This window comes from Cuculus canorus, chromosome 15 (assembly GCF_017976375.1).
Source record: "Cuculus canorus isolate bCucCan1 chromosome 15, bCucCan1.pri, whole genome shotgun sequence".
NCBI lineage: Eukaryota > Metazoa > Chordata > Aves > Cuculiformes > Cuculidae > Cuculus > Cuculus canorus.
This window is the reverse complement of record NC_071415.1, coordinates 9041558-9060357: the sequence shown is the minus strand read 5'-3', so window position 1 is coordinate 9060357 and position 18800 is coordinate 9041558. Positions and strand designations below refer to the sequence as shown.

General features: G+C 44.9%; 1 protein-coding gene across 2 annotated transcripts in view; it reads left to right on the top strand.

The window, feature by feature from the left end:
* LMF1 (lipase maturation factor 1) overlaps positions 1–18800 on the top strand; it is a 201654-nt gene that overhangs the window by 11477 nt on the left and 171377 nt on the right. The window contains exons 2-3 of one of the 2 annotated variants that reach the window (XM_054080398.1): positions 978–1287; positions 16846–16856. In XM_054080398.1, coding sequence (XP_053936373.1) covers positions 978–1287; positions 16846–16856 — 321 coding nt within the window. Of the gene's footprint in view, positions 1–977; positions 1288–16845; positions 16857–18800 lie in introns of those variants that run through there. The other variant, XM_054080399.1, reaches the window with a different exon arrangement.

Below are 18800 nucleotides of genomic sequence, written 5' to 3'. Positions count from 1 at the left end.
AACTGGTTGGGCTTTGAGGTGTCATCCAACTCAACCCATTTTATGATTACATTGCCAGAAGAATTAAGGTGTTATTTGGCCTCATGGTGCATAAGAGTTTAAGCTTGTTATCAATATTTTGGAATATTAAGTGTTTTCAATATAGGGAAAGAAACCAAGACTTGACAGGTGCACAGATAGTATTAGGGGAAAAGTGGAGATGCGTTGTCCTCTGATGTGACAGCATCACCTTGCGGGCACAATCTGCTGTGGGCTATTTGCCTCGGGAGCAGCAGATGTTGTAGATCACCTTCAATGACAAAACCCATGCTGGAGCAGTTGTCACACTGCAAAGCATTTTGTGACATTGGAAGAGAAGGAGTCTGGAGGCTTAGTGGTGGTTTTGGTGCTGCGGAGCTGAAGGGAGTGGTGGGTGCTCCTCTGGCTGCTTCAACCCTGCTCCCCTGAGTCTGTGTGGGAGCTGAGGACTTGTCCTCTCCAAATGCTTTGTGTAGAAAGGGAACTATCCTAGAGGCTTGAAATGACTCTGTTACTTGCACTTGTACTCTGCAGTGCAATTAAGCTGTTCTCTTCTGCGCTGGGAGATGAATTGGGTATGTGACTACCCGAGGGTCACGCAGTGCCTGAGTTCTTCTGATGCTGGGTCAGGTCGCTCAATGGCTGAGAACTTTTCCCAGAAGCTCATTGCTGAGTTTGCCTGAAGCAAGTGCTGTGTCCCTTACAGCTGGAAGGAGAGAATTAGCTCAAGACAGACTCTCTGCCATTTCCTGGTGTGAAGGCAGAGACATTATTTATGGAATTTCTCTGCCTTCTGCATCGTGGTTAATAGAAATGACTGTCTTGTTTTTTAATGGAGATGAGGTCATATGAATAAATTCCTTCTCCAAGCATGAATGTACTTCTGTAACTCAAATATGTATTTTGGCCTGGGTGATTTCTAACACTGTTGTTTTTTCCTCTTTCTTGTTTTCCTCTAGTTGTGGCCTTCCTGGTGGCGTATCATCAAAACAAGCAGCTGATTGGAGAGAAGGGGCTGCTCCCTTGTAAACTGTACCTGCAGAATGTCAAGAGGTATTTCAAAGGGAAGATAAACCTGGATGCTCTGAGCTATGCACCAACAATCATCTGGTTTCTGGACTGGTCAGACATGGACACCACCTTGGACTATCTCTCCCTGTTTGGCCTGGCAACTTCAGCTTTTGTGTTGATAACTGGATGCGCAAACATGGTCCTCATGGCTGTCCTGTGGGTCCTCTACCTCTCGTTGGTCAACGTCGGCCAGATCTGGTAGGTGAACAATCTCTCTGCTTTGTTTTTCTCTGTAATCTCTTGCTGGTTTTGCTACACGTTGACCTTCTTATTACTATTTGAGGTTTTGGAAATCTGTTAAGGAGTGATGTAGGTAAGGAAAGCATTTGGCAGGAATGAGTTATGGATTTGCCCCTGCTCTCTTTTACCTGGAATATCTGCCCTGATTTCTGTTGTCCTCTGAGAGGCTGCATAGTGTGCTGTGCTGCACGTTGTTCCTGGTATGGAATACCCTAGTAATGACCTTTGAGATGGTTTCTCTGTTTTCAGTTCCATCCAAAAGAGTGCTGGAACGCTGAAGATAAGTACATAAAGCCTGTGGGGAAAAAGGTGAAGGTGTAATAGTGACTGTCTGCGTATTGCCTTGCTGCAGGGAAAGGCTGAGGTGCAAAAAGGAGGGCTTTAGGTGATCCTTATACTTGTTAAGGCTCCAAATACATTAGTTAAAAGAGGATGGGCCCTTCGAACCCCAAATTTCATTAGTTCACCTCTTCAGGTACCTCTCTGCCTATAGAAGATGTGATGTGTACCTTTGGGGTAGTTGTGCCATGAGGAGGCGCCCAGACTCTGAAAGGTAGTACTGCTGCGTCGCTGAAATGTTCTTCATGAGTCTTCTGGTTCTACCACACATGATGGGATCTCTTCCTTATAGATGGGCTCAGTGAATTTAATTTTAAGGATTTGCATATGCTTGGGCAGCCCCGTGCTTCGTCCTGTCCCATTCATTCCTATCCTACTCCAGATGGTATGTGAGTGGGTGAAGGATAACAGCTTCAGCTTTCTGAAAAGCTCTGTTCTCTGAGCTCTTAACTCGTTGTGAACTTAAGGCTATGAAAGAAAGCCACAAAATTTGACAAATAACTTGGTAGATAATTTTCCGTTGTCTATTTCCAAGTTATTCCAAAACAGCCTGTGTATTTTTCTAGATGTTTTATGTTACAGGGCAAGAATTCAAACATCGTCCTGCTCTCGCTTCCAGAGATACAGGAGTCTGTAGCACTGTAGCAGCAAGTGTTGTGTTCCTTGACTTCTTTCTCTTTGGTTTTCCATTTGTGGGGAGGAAAGACACTCCTAAAAACCTCCCTGTCAAGCCACAAAGGTTTTGTAGCTGAAAGCTAGACCTGCAGTGGCTTACAAGGATGAAGGTTTTATCTTCTTGAAGGTGGTGGAGTCACCATCCAAAAAAGCATGTAGACATGGCACTTGAAGGTATGGTTTAGAAGGCATGGTGGGTTTGGACTGACGGTTGGTCTTTTCCAACCTCAGTGATGCTGTTCTATAATCTGGCTTGCTCCTGAAGTAGTGGGTTAGCTGAGAGATTACCATGACTTGATTAGCGCTCACAAGGCACTCAGGGGTGCTCCGTGTCCTGGTGCTGCAGCTGTAGTGGTGCTGCAATGCTGTTAAGGGTTTTCATTTAATAAAAACTAACTGGAACTAGTGTTCTCTGTCTCTCGTTGAGCAGTCGCGTTCTGTGCTGGTCCTCTGCTGCCAGTTGCTGCTCCTGGTGCAGGCAGCTGGAAGGCAGAGGTGCAGTGTCTTCTCTGCCAGTGCTGGAGTGTGACAGCCCTGAACTCTGGAAGTTTTGCCAAACAAAATCCAGTTGTGCCTGCTGAATGTGTTGCTGGTTTGTCATGTTTTGAGTCTTTGAGGGAGAGATGAAGGGCAGGCGATAGGAAGGGGGAGCCTTCCACCCATGTCCAGCAGACCATGTCCCAGTGAGTCTTCCTGAAGGAGGGGAGAAGTTCATGGCCAAGGGTTGGTCTCTGCAGCTCAGAAGACAATGAGCTGGCCAAGAAGAATGCAAGTGGAGCCTGGAGTTTGCCTTTTGTGGGTTCCATGGTTGAAAGGAATTGACTTTTGATATTCGAGATAAGACTGTGATTTTTCCTTCTTTGCTACTTCAGGTTTGGAGTTTCAAAGTTACTCCGCCACAGGCAGGTGACTCCTGGTGAACAGCAATAACACACCGAGGGAGTGGGTCAGGTCCTTCTGGGAAGGAGCAAGAGAGAAAAGGGAGTGGAATAGGAGACATTGCCTCAACTTCATCTCTTCTTAATTGTGGCATCGAATATATTAAACAGGAAATTAGGTGGTTCTTGTAAAGGGGTGAGGGAAAAGAATCAAAGCAACCCAACCATACGGTTCATTCAGGTGTGGTTACGTTTTTCATTAGATCTTCCGAAATGGGTCACTGGGTGGTCAAATCTGTATTATGATTGTGCATACAGTGTGACATGCAGCTCCCAGAGAAGGGGATGCTGGGTGCTCACAGTCTGAGTAAATGTGGGGAAAGAGCAAAGGGAGGATTAACTAATTTCTTGCCATCCTGCAGGGAATTGTGGTGGCACAAGGGATGAGCTGAGAGTACCTGAAGTCTCATGAATTGTGCTGCTGATGTGGGTGGGTGGCAGCATCGGCCTGGAAGCTAAGTCTGGCTTTAAAACTCCCTCTTCACGCTGGTTTGTAGGTGAGGTTAGATCTTCTGTTAATGTTGTCTTGCTCTCACATGTGGGCAGATTGAGAGGTTTTGTGGAGTTCTGATCTCATCTGTTGAAGACCACAATGACTCTTATAAGAGGAAAAGGACAAAGTTGTAGGGCATTTCTGATCAGAGTTACAAGGTAGATTGGCACAGTGGTGTCTGAAATGAGGAAGAAATTCGTCCTGTGGTGGCATTGTTTGGTATTGTTTGGTGTCTCTTAGTGTTCCTCTGCAGCAGCAGATGTGAACTCCTGCAAGGTGGCATTTCTAGGCTGGGCACAGACCTGTGGAATGACCCAATCCGGCAAAATCCTTTGCAATAGTTGCCTGAGAAGACAGTTCATGGAAGACATGGGGTGATAAGGACAAATAGTGTTCTCTTCTTTAGGCCAGTGAGGAACAATTTATTCCTTTTATCGCCTTTTCTGTTTCTATTTTAAATTTTTTGTTTTGAGCCGGAGTCTCCAGATACCGGGCACTGCTGAAGGATGGAGTCTTTCAACTGCTGTCCAGCTGGCTTGGAGTCAGAGAAAGCTTCAGAAGAGCAAACCATCTCCTTTGAAGGGCAGGGCACATTGCCTGCCTGCCCCGGTACTGCTGACGGGAGCTGGGGGAGTCCGCTGTGTGCCTGGAGAGAGCTGAGCCTGGGGTGACCGCAGGGCAAGGGACCAGCGAAAGGCCTCTGAGGGTGTTATAACCCTCAGAAAGCTGGTCCTGGAACAGAGTGATCTGAGCTGTTTGTGATGGATTTTGTGGAATAAGGATTACCTTAGCAATCTAAAATCCTGAGAACTGGGGCCAGGATATTGTTTTGGCCCCCAAAACCTGATTTTACTGTTGGCTCTCCTGAAGTGCAGGTGAATGGTGGGAAATAAGATGCGCTTTGGTGGTTCTCAATACCAGGCTGACTTTCAGAATACATGTTAATTTTGGTATCTGTGAAATGGGGGCTGAGTTTGCCTTTGCCACATTTGAAAGTGAAAGATTTTGTAAATCCTGGGTGCTCTATTCTCAAAACAGCCGTGGTGTTTGGGGTCTGCTCAGGCTGAACCTCTTTGTGTTCTCTACATCTTGGGGCAAGTGGGTAAAGGTGCCACACTTGCATCATCGCGCTGTCCTAAAATGCTGGATTTTCTCTCCTTCTGTCATTTTGACCTTTTCCCTTTGAAGCAGAGGAGACTGTCAAGAGGCTAAAACTCTTCCAGTGCAAAACAGTATTTAATATCTGACCCACAACCTGAGTGAGGTGCTTCATCAGTAATTATAGTCTTGATTATCCTTGTAATTTCTGCAATAATAGTAAAAAGCAGTCCCAGTTTGAGTGTAATAGAATCATAGAATGGTTTGGGTTGGAAGGGACCTGAAAGCCCATCCAGTTCCAACTCCGTGCTGTGGGCAAGGATACCTTCCAATGGATCAGGTTGCTCAAAGTCCCATCCACCCTGGCTTTGGGTGGGATGGGGCAGCCACCACTGCTCTGTGCAACCTGTGCCAGAGCTTCACCACCCTCAGCTATTTAATGGAGCTATTTAATGCAATTAAAGTTGTTTAAAAAGATTTTGTGGGATTCCTCGTACTTGAGCATCCCTTTTGCAGCCTGCAAGTCCTGCTTGTGTAGCTTCAGTTACTGGAAGAGTAGACCAGCTTCCTGGGTCCGGTACAAATGACTTTGCCTTTCTCCCAGTGGGGAGGGAAACCTTCCCCTGGATCAGATTGCTCAAAGCCCCATCCAACCTTGCCTTTCTCCCTGCTTCCTCCCTCCTGAATATTGATGTAATGGATTGCCATACATTTAAGCAAGAATGGGAAAAGCTGTGTAAAAATACTTGTTGCAGGTGACCTCCTGAAACCTCCATTTGTGGTTTTATTCCCTCTGGTTTCTGCTGGGACATGTCTACAGGGATGGACCATCAGCAGTAGAGGTCCTTTGGTAGGACAAGCTCTATGGGAGAGGTGTTCCGGCAGAAGTTAAATCATTTTTGTTCCTGAATAACTAATGCACTTCTAAAGTGAATTTGTAATTCTGGAATAAACACACTTTCATCCTGCAGTAAGGTGTCTCCGGAGAGCTATTACATTTTCTTATATAAACAAACTTTTAAACTGCTCTGCCACTGATCTCCTGTTTCTTCTTCTGTTGTTTCCCCACTGAACTCTGGCATTTTCTAATATCATCTGAAAACCCTTCCCTTGGTTGTTGTGCTGTTTCATTTTACAAAGCATATAGTCTGCTGCTAGAGAGTGTTCAGAGGTCCAGTTTGTGAGACATTTGATACAAAAGTTTGAATTGTGGGTTTTTTAAATTCTATTGCCTTTTTTCTTTCATGACTGAGATTCTGGTAGAGTTACAACAGCTCAGGGAAATAGGTTAAACAAGCCAATAAATGAAACGTTGTAGCGTGAGGTGGCTACAGCGTTCTTTTCAGTGAGTTCTTCCCCGGTGGAAAACGTTGGTGGAGCTACTGCTAACGGGTATTTCAGGTAAAATAAGACTAAGCGGCACACTTTTTTGTTCTGCAAGGAATATGAGACCACAGAGTGCTTTACTGCTGTACAGCCGAGAGTTTGCTGGTGAGTACTGGTCAGGCTTCACTCATGTGCCCTTTGAAGACCATGGGCCTGGGTCATTTCCAAGAAGCTGCGGATGCTGGCAGCACCTTTCTAGAACACAGAGGAGAGCACATGCTGCAGTCATTCTGCCTCAGAATCATAGAGTAGTTTGGGTTTGAAGGGACCTTAAAGCCCATCCAGTCCCACCCCCTGCCATGGGCAAGGACACCTCCCACTGGATCCAGTTGCTCCAAGCCCCATCCAACCTGGCCTGGAACACCTCCAGGGATGGAGCAGCCACAGCTTCTCTGGGCACCCTGGGCCGGGGCCTTCTCACCGTCATTGTGAAGAATTTATTCCTAATGTCTAATCTAAACCTTCCCCCGTCCAATTTAAAGCCATTCCCTCTCTTGCTTTCGCTACAGGTCCTTGTAAATACCTGGTGTTATTTCGTATTTACCTGATTGAACGTAATATTAAGGGCTTTTAACTTTAAAGACACGTTGGAGGGACAGGTAATACTGCAGGTCATGAAAGCAGGTCTCTGAGGCATGTAGTGTAATTGCAATTAAATTACCATCCTCAGAAGTTCATTTACACTAGAGGAAGAAGAAAGACTTGTATGTTGTGGGGGCTTTGTGGTTTAAATGTCTGATTGAAAACCACTTGACCTATACAGGATACAGGACTTTCATCACAGTCTTCTGTGTGTGAGCGAGTGGGCTGGTGAATAGGTTGGGTTGAACAACTTTAAATGCTGGGGGGCTGAGGAGATGCTCGAGGCTGTGTTTTCACTCTTAAGGAGGGCATTAAATGGATCTTTTCCCTGCTTTCTTTCCTCTTATATTCTACAGCTTTTGGCTTTTCAGTCTGAAGCGCTTGGTATTTTGTTTGGTGTCATCCCATCCAGCAAAGGTTAGAAACAGATCTCTTCAAAATTTCTGATTCCAGCTTGTAAACCAACCAGTGTGTGAGTTGTGGGCTGGATTTGGCAAAATCTCCTTCACGTTTTTAAGTGTACTCATTTGTGACCCTCTTATGAGAAGGGCACAGCACTTATGGGAATAATTGTTTTATGACTAGAAGAGTCCTGGTCTGACATGCAAAATACAGACAGAAGCTCACAAGGGGATTCCTCCAACCGACCAGAGCCAGATCAAGGGTGACTGAATGTATCCACACAGATGCCTTTGAGCTAAAGTACATCTTATTCGGTAGCATAGATGTTTTTGACTGCCCCTGAGTGAGCAAACACTGAAAGATCGGGAGCTGTGCAAGTCAGGAATAGAAACTTGCTTGTCCTGGGTTTCATCAGTGTGCTTGGCTCACTTGGGAAGCTCTGAGACCTCACCATGCAGGCAAGAGTGGTTATGTTGGTCTATACTTAAATATGTGACCTAGTAAGGTCTTTCCATCAGTCTGTATCCTCCTTTATCTGCCTGTCATGAAGTAATACAAGCTTGTGCTGAGGGATTGTAAGACCTAATTGATACCAGCTTTGCAGATAATTGGTGTTTAGAGTGCAAGGAAAAATTTCTATTCTGCCTGAATCCAGTGTACAACTTTGTGTGTTAAAAAGAAAAAGATATCTAGGATTTTAGATGATTGGCATCGACAAATATCACCCTGATGTGTCTGCTAAATTTGAGTCATTTGGAGTTTGCCAGCAGCTTTGCAAACAACTTGCTTGCAAAGTACCCTTTTTGCAACCTGGCTTTATTTTTCTAGCTCTCCAAAATATCCCAATGTCAACAACAACAAGAAAACTTAGAATATCTCATTGCTTTATCTGGCCTTGGCAATAAACCTCAGGAATTTCTTTGTTTCTTTCGTGGCCTCGCATCCCTTTTAGTCCAAATTCCCCTCCCTCTTTCCCCAGAAAGCAAAGATTATCTCTGGAACTGTAAACCAAAAGTTGAAGGATCTCAGGGGGTCATCCTTCCTGTCGAGGAAGCTGCTTCTTGGCACTTCCTACTCACGCAGAAGAGAGGGAGCATATCGGTTTCAAAGAATGCCGTGAGCAGTTGATATGACATATTAATGAAAACAACGATTAATACCATGTGACACTGTTGCCTTGCAGTACAACTGGGAACTAATGAGGCTAATGAGAACCATATTTTTGTCTGAGAGATTAAAATTTAATCATAGCTGATGTCAGAAATGAATCATTTAGCGGTTTGGGGTTTTTTTTTTGCCCCAAAGTGTGTCAGGTTTCCCCTCCCAGCCCTCAGCTGACCGTTGGGTTAGCAGTGCACCCAGAGAGAGGCCAAACCCTTGCCATCTCCTTGCCTGGCATTCCGCAAGGCTGGGAAGAAGGAGCCAGGATGCTGTGGCTGGAGGTCTGCATTGATTCTCAAGGCCAGGGAATGTGTGCTCTGCAGGGTGAGGATACTCGTCTTGGTTGAAGTAGTTGAGTTAAATGCAGGTGACCATGGGTTGTATGCCTACGGGGAAGCTGTGGAGGGGCTCTTGGTCAGGGAGTGCAGGGGTAAGTCAAGGGGGAATGGTTTTCACCTGAAAGAGGGGAGATTGAGATGAAGATCTTAGGGAGAAATGTTTTGCTGTGAGGGTGGGGAGGTCCTGGCCCAGGCTGCCCAGAGCAGTGGTGGCTTCCCTATCCCTGGAGGTGTTCAAGGCCAGGCTGGATGGGACTTTGAGCAGCCTGATGCAGTGGGAGGTGTCCCTGCCCATGGTAGGAGGTGGGACTGGATGGGCTTTGAGGTCCCTTCCAGCCCAAATGATTCTATGAATTTAGGATGGGTTTTTTTTTTTAAGGGGCAAGCAGGAGCAAAGAATATTGCTGCCATAGAATGTCCAAGAAGGTTTAAATGTGTTCCTGCCCACATCTCCTCCAAAACCTGCACATTAGTCTGTGGTAGTGGAGTAGACTAAAAGACAGGTGGAGATGAACCTGATGAAGAAACCAGGTCCAGCTATGACATGAATTTGAGGAGATCTGCATGAGCTCTCTCCATAGAAGAGAGGAGCTGCCAAGAGCCTTAAGAGCTGTCCAGGGATGCTTTGGTGGGGTCTCGGGCTGCACCAGGTCTGGCCATTGCCTGCTTTGATGAATATATTGCTGGAGGAAAACACCTGACTCGTGGTGAATCTAACTTGCCATTGAGATGTGATATGAAAACCAAGGGAAGTGGCTTTGGTGAAATGGTGTGTTGGGGTCTTGAGCAGCTGTAGCGTCACTGCTGAGGCTATTGATTTTGTAGCAAGTAGTGCCTCTAAGATTAATGCCGTTTGAATAATGTGAAATCTTGTAGAAACTTAAATAGGTTTAAAAAGAGGACACTAAACAGGAATCGAACTATTTTACATTGATTGGTTGCGTGTGTTGTTTTGACAGTGTAATTACTGGCTTTGCTTCACTTAATAATAGCACTTGTAGAAGGTTGGGGGGTTTTTTTAATATCTTCTGTAAGATAGCCAGAGAGCTATAAAAACTAATTCACCATCTGTAGAAGATGTTGTGTCTTTGCCTGCAGTAGAAAATGTTATCGTGCCGAGGTATGTAAGTGTATGTCCATACCACTGGGTGCTCCCGTGAGCATCTAGTTGCCAGTTCCTTCTGCCCCAATGTGTGCTCTGTCTGTTAAATGTGCTGTGGAATTGACCTCCACGTCCTTGTTCAGAACCTTTGATCATGTTAATCCCAGTAATCGCTGCTGTCTAAATGGCAGGATTGTTGCCTGTATCCAGTGTTAAGAAAACATGGAAAAGCAGTGGCGTGTGTCTGCTGCTTCGCTTTGCAGAGAGCCGGATGAAATGACTTAACATCCCGGAGCGTAGTGCTTTGATAGCACAGCAAATGTCAGCTAAAGGCACGTAGCAGTATTCTTTTGCCTCCTTTCTGTTTCCCTTGCCCCTAACTTGATTTTATGAGAAGACCATATTAAAACATCGGCGGCAGTTGGAATGGGATGCAGTGTAAAGCCATTGCGCAGGGAGCTGTGTGTACTCCGTGGACCATTAGTAACACCCCACTGCTTCCTCTGCACAAACTGTGTCTCAATTCCAACTGATTCTGCAGATCACAGCCGATGAGAAGATGAGAGCAAAGAAATTATCAGAAGATTGTGGTTCATGGTGGGCCTGCACAGGGTCTGATGCACCACAGAGCTTTGCCAGAGACCGAGACAAGTATTTTTTAATTGCTTGTTATCTGGCACATCTAAATGCCAGCTGTATCCAGTATGTAGACTCGGGTATTGATTCCACAGCTGAAAGATTTAGGAAAAGAATGAATAATGGTTTTTCATGAGGTTTTTTGGCTGTAACTTGCCAAACAGCTTCATGCGCCCGGTCTGGTCCAGCACATGTTCGTGTTGTTTAACTCATCTAACTTCTCAAACAGCTGTGGTTGGAAAGAATGTTAATGCAGGGATGGGTACAGCCGAAAAGCAGTCAGGGGTTAGGGCAGGGTCCAAGCTGTGGTGGGAGCTGTTTTTATGAACTTCCCAAAGGGTCTTAATCCAGAAATGGATCCCTGAGAACAGCGTTTGCTACCAGCAGTGCTGGCTCGTCACTGGAGTTGCTTCACAACTAGAGTTCTTTGCAGGCTGAGCTGTGTTCTTGGAACGATGGTCCAGGTCTGGCTGGGTGACCAGCAGCTCTGTCCTGGAGAAGGAGCCTAGCGACTCAGAACCAAGCAGACTGTCTGTGGGGAAGGATCTGGAGTGGAAGGATGTGGAAACTTGTGTTAGAATAACTCGTCTCTTTTGAACTTAGTGTAGAAGTGGCCGTGTTTCCACTGAAACCCTGAGCCTTGCTGCGGACTTCATTTAACAGGGAATTGCACTCCATCTGTGGAATGGTTGGTGGTGGGGCCAGACTTTGGGGAGAGATTAATTAATGCAGATAAATCATTATTTTAATCAGGGAATGGAATTGCTGAAGTACAGTTTTCCTGGGATTTTACCTGCCAGTGTGCTGGCAGCAGAGATAGAACCTTCCTGGCCCTGAAGAAGCAGGATTGCAGCACTCGTGCATGCACGTGCAGCAAACACTGCAGTGGAATGGACCTTCTTGTTCTAGGGCTTGAATGAGTTCGAGCTGATGCTGATCCCTTCATTTTCCATCTCCTCTTGCCATACCCGTGCTTTTTGAGCCCATTTCTGCCTAGGAAAGCGCAGCAGTTTCGGCAGGTCAGACAGCTTGGGGCAGCTCCTGCTGGGCTCTGGTGGGGCAAAGCCGAATGCGGGAGCTGTGGTGCTGCTGCAGTTGCCTTCCTGCTGCCAGCTCCCACTCTCACCTTTCCTGCCTTGGACTCACTGTCTGGCTGAGGGAGCAGCTCCCAGTAGGGTTCCCAAGCTGCTATTTCAGCATCTGGTTTTGGCACCGAGGGATTTAACCAAAGCGATCTTCACATGAATTTGGCAAATCCTGCAGTTGCATAAGCCAGAGCTTGTAATAATATTTTAGCTTTGGGAATGAGCACAGACAGAATAGTTGGTGAGGGCCAGCTCTTAATTGGGTAGCTTGTGTTTGGTCTCCTAACCATGCTTGGTTCCCTGCTTTGCAAGGGGAGAATAAAGTGGTGGTTTGATGGCTCTTCGCCTGGGAGCTCGGCTTACTCGGCTGCAGGGAGAGCTGTGCGGCACTGCCTGACTGCATCGCATTGTGTGAGATGGTTGTGAGCACCTGGTGTGGCTGCAAAAGAGTGGCTGTCCCTTTTCTCAGCTGCCGGTTGGCTCCAGCTGTGCTCAGGTACCTCTCCAAGCTCTAAGGAGTAAACCTCATCCTCGAGCACTCTTATTTTTATTATCCCTGCTCCTTCCATTTCAATGTGGATGTTGTAATTACAGAGCGCAGAATCCCAGTTTTTAGAGATCTGTGACCACAATAAAGTGAATCCAGAAACCAGACGAGTGGTTTCATTTACTGCCATTGTAGCTTATTTCCTCCCCCCCGTGACCGCTGTGCAACGCTAAAGGCTTGGCAGCAACTGAAACCAGCTGTCAAAAATGTTTCTTAGCCCCTCACTTTTAAGTTAATGATGTTCTGAAATTAATGGTGCACCAGACTAACTCTGTCATCTCATTTTGATGGACTTTTGGTCTCTTGCAAGTGGCGTTTGCCAACTGGCATCCTTGGTTTGAGGTGATGGGATGAGGAAGAAGATCCCCAGGTGCCAGGAGATACACATATGGAATCAAAGAATCATTTAGGTTGGAGAAGACCTTTGAGATCACAGAGTCCAACCATAAAAAGTATACATATATACATTGAGATTTTTTTTTCCCTGAAGTGTTTACAGCTTTAATTTATTGATATATTGTGGTTGACCAAACAAGATTTTAGGCACGTAAAACAGTAACTTTTAGGAGCACTGTGTGCAAGACGGCAGTGAATGAGGTTTTCCACTTCGTGGAGCTGGGAATGTGTCAGCCAGCATCTCGTGTCTGGTTGTCCCATTGTACTGGAAGTGTACTCTTGTACTCTTCCAGTACAAGTGTACTGGAAGAGGCCCCAAGCTTCAGCATTGGGGAAGAAAGTGGCCTGTTGTGAAGAAAAGCTGAGGGAGCTGTTTGATTAGTTGAGAGAAAGCAAAACTGGGCAAGGAGACAAAGATCTTCAAGTGTGTAAAAGTAGCACAGAGGATGGGAATTAGTGGTTTTCTGTGTTGTGTGGATAGGACAAGAAGCTGTTGGTTTACATGGTGGAAAGGAAGCTATAGGTTAGACACAAGGAAGAGCTTTCTTAATGTACACGTGGAGGATCGCAAGGCTGGATACCTGAAGTGTCCATCACTGCTTAGACAGACGCCTGTCAGAGGTGATCCTCACACAGTCAGGCCTGTCTCTGAGCAGATGGATTTTCCACATTTTCTATACTTCCTTGACTTAGCCTGTTTTGTTTTTTTTTCTCCCCTAAGGCAATAATGTCAGGCAGCTCATCCAGCTTTCCCTGTTACTGACATTTTGTAAGGAAGGTCTTCTCTCCATCAGTTGTGTCCATTTAATTGCCTGCTGCTGTCTTCTGGGAGATCGTCACCTGCTTCTTCCTGTCTCTGGCTGGGTACTAGTGGGACGATCATAGTGGTTAACATCACATTTCCCTCCTTCAGGGATGGGAAGCTTCTGTCTGGTTTCCATTGTGGAGAGATGCTGCTGTGGAAACATCGTTAGAGCAGATTTTGGAGCTGTATCCTGATTGAAAATAGAAAATGTGTCCATTCTAACCCAAATACCTTTTCCCCTGTCCCAAGTAATACAGCCCAGAGAATAAGAGGGCTTCATAATGGAGAGGAAAGTTGACATCTGGGTTCACTTTCTGTAGAGGATGCTCTCCGTGGAGCGCAGTAAGAGAAGCTGTTAACACCAGCTGCAGATTAGGGATGCAGCAGGGAATTATCCTGGCTGTGGAAATCGGTTTAGTTGGAAGCATCTTGTGGTGTTGGGCACTGCTGGGACGTGAATTGTGAGGACGACTGTTTTTTTTTCTTTTTTTCATCATAAATACATTCTATTTTCCTAGTAAGCATCATTAGTTGCAAAGCAGAGTTCCTGTCTATGTTCTAATATTATTTCTTAATAGACTCTGTTTAGAATGTTATTGTGTTTTACAGACTTATAAGAGATGCCACCATCCCAGACAACTCTTGCATTAAATAATCTCTGTAGCTATGGCATTGGGAAACAGAGAAGGAATGTAAATTTGTTGGGCAAGTCTGGCTAATCCTGTTTTCCTCTTCCTTGAACAAAGAGAAAGCATCATCCTGCATACCTTGCTAGCAGGAAAAAAAGGTGTTTTACAGGAAAGGTGAAGGGCCTTATGCTCCTTATGAGGAGCAGCTGAGGGACCCGGAGGGGTTTAGTCTGGAGAAGAGGAGGCTGAGGGGAAACCTCATGGCTTGCTGCAGCTCCCTGAAAGGAGGTTGTGGCTAGGTGGGTTTTGATCTCTTCTCCCAAGTGACAAGGAGTAGGATGAGAGGAAATGGCCTCAAGTTGTGCCAGAAGAGGCTCAGATTGGGTATCAGAAAACAATTCTTTACCAAAAGCATGGAGAAGCACTGACAGAGGCTGCACAGGGCAGTGGTGGAATCACCATCCCTGGCAGGGTTAAAAAGGCATGTAGACATGGCACTTTGGGACGTAGGCACAGTGATGTTGGGCTGACATTTGGACTGGATGAGCTCAGAGGTCTTTTCTAACCTTAATGATTCTATGGTTCCATGAGAAGACCTTTTTTTCTGCTGGGTTGGATTGAGAGCTCCCTGGTCATCTCTGCAGTGATGCCTGCACATGGTTTAGAGACACAGGAAGCTCTTGCAGAGCTGTATCTTCAAACCCACCTTGGCTTCGTGCTGCCTCCATCACGGACACTCCTTCTGGGAAGTATTTTCATCAGGAGTGATGTAGTTTACTTACATTTTTCTAGCAGTTTTTGCTTTCCAGGAATATACTAGAGCTAGAATTAATCAGCGTGACAATGTGGTGAAAACAATTTAACCCAAATATTTGATGATGTTTAGGATTCCCAGCTGATCCTTACAGTCTGAGTGTGACATGAAGTTTGCTCTAACGAGAAGTCATGACTAATTACATTGTTTCTCCAACTAGAGAACTGGAATGACATCAGATTTTAATTTGTTTTAGAAAATCCAAATGAAACATCCTTTGAATTTGCAAAATTTCTGGGTTTGACAATGTACGTATCAAGAGTTCTGCTGTTGAAATTTGCAGAAACCCCAAATCCGCAAAATCAAATCCATGTTTTGACTCGTCGTTATCTGTCGGGGAATGTTTCAGATGCCAAGGCAGCGGTAGGAAGGAAAAATATGTAGTTTTTAATAAACACTTCTGTTTACTCCATATAAACAAGGAAAAGGACTTTGAAAGGGTAAAAGAGTAATTAGGTTTCAAAGTATAATCTGAAGTCTGGGGGAATTGAGTACCTGCCTGCTTGTACCTATAGGAAAGGAATAATCCCTGCAAGAAGCCCTGCTGCTTTTCTGTGTTTGGAGGGGGCTGTTTGGTTTGGTTTCCTTGGCATTTGTATCGCACGCTTCTTTGGAGAAATAAATTCACAAGTGTTTGCCTGTCATCACATGACGAGGTCTGGAGCCGAGATTGATGTAATCAGCACCAGACACACGTCAGAAAATTTCATGTGGTTCAGAAGAATACAATATTTTATTAATTCCTCATTTTGTGTGTGTCTGTGTGTGTGTTTTTTAAATGAGCCTCAGGGGGTTCTTAACTTCTGCCAAGAAATAAGAATAATTCCTACAAGTTTATGTTTAACTGCACCACAACGGTGGTGGAGAGTAGCGACGTTGGGTTGCCCTTAATGATAGATATCTTCATAAAGAGCCATTTTTATTAAGAAAGCTAAAACTTGTTTTGTGTTTTCAAGTTTTTCCTCTCTCTGTGTCCGTAGTCCTGTATGAAATTGTTAAATATGCAGTAAAACTTTTAGATGGATTGAAGAACTACTCCAAGTGCATGTGTTTGAGTATAGAATTTACACATTTATGCAAGGCGTTTTCATAGAATCATGGAATGGTTTGGGTTGGAAGGGACTGCAGGTACAAATGATAAAGCCCTGATGTGGGACCAAAGCCATAACGGGAGTCAACACAAGTACAGCATCTTAAAATTGGTAATCTTCAGGGTTTACTTTTAATTGGAACTGGTGATCTTGCGGAAATTCATTGTGGTGTAGCTAAGGCTAAAGATGACTTCAGTGAGAAGACCTGTTACAAAACCACATGAAACGATGCACTAGGTCCTGGCAAAAATTGACATGGAAATGATGCAATAAGTGTGTATCGCTGTTCTGAGACCCTGAGGGTTGCTGAGCATCTAGATCTAGATGATCTTTAAGGTGTTTTCCAACCCAAACCATTCTATGATCTAGTCCAGAGCACTCAACAAGGAGGTGGTGTAGACTTTTCTGACTTCAAAGGGAAAAAAACCCAACAAATAGTTCACCAGCAAGAAGTAGCAACTTGCTTTTCAGCAAGGCCTTCATCAGAGCAAAACTTTGCATTAAGCTTTGTGGTTTCAACAACTTCAGTTGTTGCCTTCTGCCTGGGAGGTGCTTAGCAGACTTTGGAAACCAGAAATGAATGATACTGCGGTGGAACTGGGTTAAGCTGCACTATTGACTACATTGCTCGCTTGGAGGAGTTTCTCCAGACAGAGGGAAGGTGAGGAGCAGCCCAATATCTGTTGTGATTTGGGTCAGCTGCATATACTGCTTTAGCATCTTCAGTGAAAGAAGGGCAATCAGGTACTTGAAGTTCTAAATAACAGCTTAATTTGTCCAGATATGAGGGAATTTGCTCTCCTTGCTTTTCCAGGTAGCAGTAATTTACCACTTGGTGCTCTGGAGTTGCATGTTCCATGGTTCAGGCGTGTTTCCATACTCTGATAGAACTGTGTTGAAACTCAAAATGTGGAAAGTCTGAAATGAAACTGATGTGAGGCATAGATTCCTTCAACTGAGATTTTAATGTTTTTGCTTTTTCTTTATTTTGTTTTGCAGGTATTCCTTTGGTAAGTGAATAAAAATGAGAAAAGATCTGCAATTATAATTTATTGGTGCGCATGTGGGTATGTAGCTTTTACGTTACTCTAGCTTGCTTTATCTCACTCTCTGTCAAATGTTTAAATTAAGATTGCCTCCGCTCTCTCCCTTTTGCTAAGTTTTTTCTACTCGTATGTCCTTAAGGAAAGGAAACTGGTGTAAATTCTGTAAATTGAGATTGAAAGAGACTTGATGGAGGGGTTGTGGGAGTACCAGCAGCATCTTTTCGAGGGTGACTTTGAAGACAAATAGTTAAAGAAGCTGGAGGCAGCCAAGCGAAGCAAAGTTTGAGGGATATTCACTGGGAGGGAGCGTGTTCCTCATGAATTCCAGTTCCTCTTCCGCTGGCGATTTGTATGAATGTCCAGAACCTCTTACTCATACCTGCTCTTTGCTGGTGTGTGGTGCAGATTTACTCCCTTGGCAATCCAGAAGGTTGGTTCGTGCTTTGCACAGGTTGGGTTTTTTTAGCGTTAAATCTGGACTCTAAATGGAAAGTTAAAAACCTTGTTTGTCTCTGTGGCAGTATTAGGAACACTGCTAGTGTACTTCGATTTTCTGGGAAGTACCACTATGGCATAAGATCTTTAAGCAGCCTTTGACTGTTTCTTCTCATCCTTTCAGCCTGGTGCTCGTGCTTTGGATGGGTGGGTGGAAAAGGGTGCTTCATCATTGTGTGGATAAAAAGGGGATTTGTATTTCCAAGTTGTCACAAATAGAAATAGAACACAAGAACAGCACAGGAAGGACGTGGATCTGTTGGAGCAAGTCCAGAGGAGGCCATGGAGATGATCTGAGGGCTGGAGCACCTCGTATATGAGGACAGGCTGAGAGAGTTGAGGTTGTTCAGCCTGGAGAAGAGAAGGCTACAAAGAGTCCCTGGAGCAGCTTTCAGTACTGGAAGAGGTTCCAGGAAAGCTGAGGAGGGGCTTTTTTAGAAGAGCCTGCAGTGATAGGATGAGGCAAATGGCTTTAAATTGGGAGAAAATTGAGGTTGGACATTAGGAAGAAATTCTTTGTGATGAGGGTGGGGAGGCCCTGGCCCAGGTTGCCCAGAGCAGTGGTGGCTGCCTCATCCCTGGAGGTGTTCCAGGCCAGGTTGGATGAGGCTTGGAGCCCCTGATCCAGTGGGAGGTGTCCCTGCCCATGGCAGAGGGGTGGAACTGGATGGGCTCTAAGGTCCCTTCAAACCCAAACCATTCTGTGAGTCTGTGATACTATGAATAGTTAAAGTCCATTTGTGTGTGTGTTTGTTATGGAGGTTTGTGAAAGTAATAACCAAGTATGGCTCCTCCTTCTTCAGGGAATTGCATCTGTCTTGTTGTTTACAAATGGTCATTTTAATCAGCTGTGAGTGAATGCACTGTTTTATTGTGTATTTACTGTGGGATCATTGAGGTGGAGCTTCACCAAGTGAAGATGCAGAGGAGTACAGAGAATTGGTTCTGCTCCCGGTGGTTCAGGTTTTACCACACACAATATGAATCCAGACTTCTGTTGGGTTAGTGAGGACACCCATCTTAATTTAAGAACTCAAGTTACTCATTTTCTGTATGTGTTTCCCACTCTCAGTGATGGTCGTGGAAAAAAAAAAAAAAAAAAAAGCTTTTTGCAAGCGGTGTTTTATCTTCTTTGGCCTTTCTTTATGTCCCAACTGGATAGCCACCCTACTAGGATCACTGAAGTCCTTTGTACGCAGTAGGGTCTCTCCCTTCCTTGTTCTTGGCTTAAGGGCTACTTCTGAATAAGATGAATGAGATGTAAATTTCGAGTTACTTTTGTTAGAATACAGGAAAACCACAATATTTTTGTTATAATATAGATGAAACAACAATATTGTCATCCATTGCTGGAGAAGTACATTAAATATTGCTGAGCTCTGGAAGCCTTGTTCTTTGGTAGCATCTACTTCA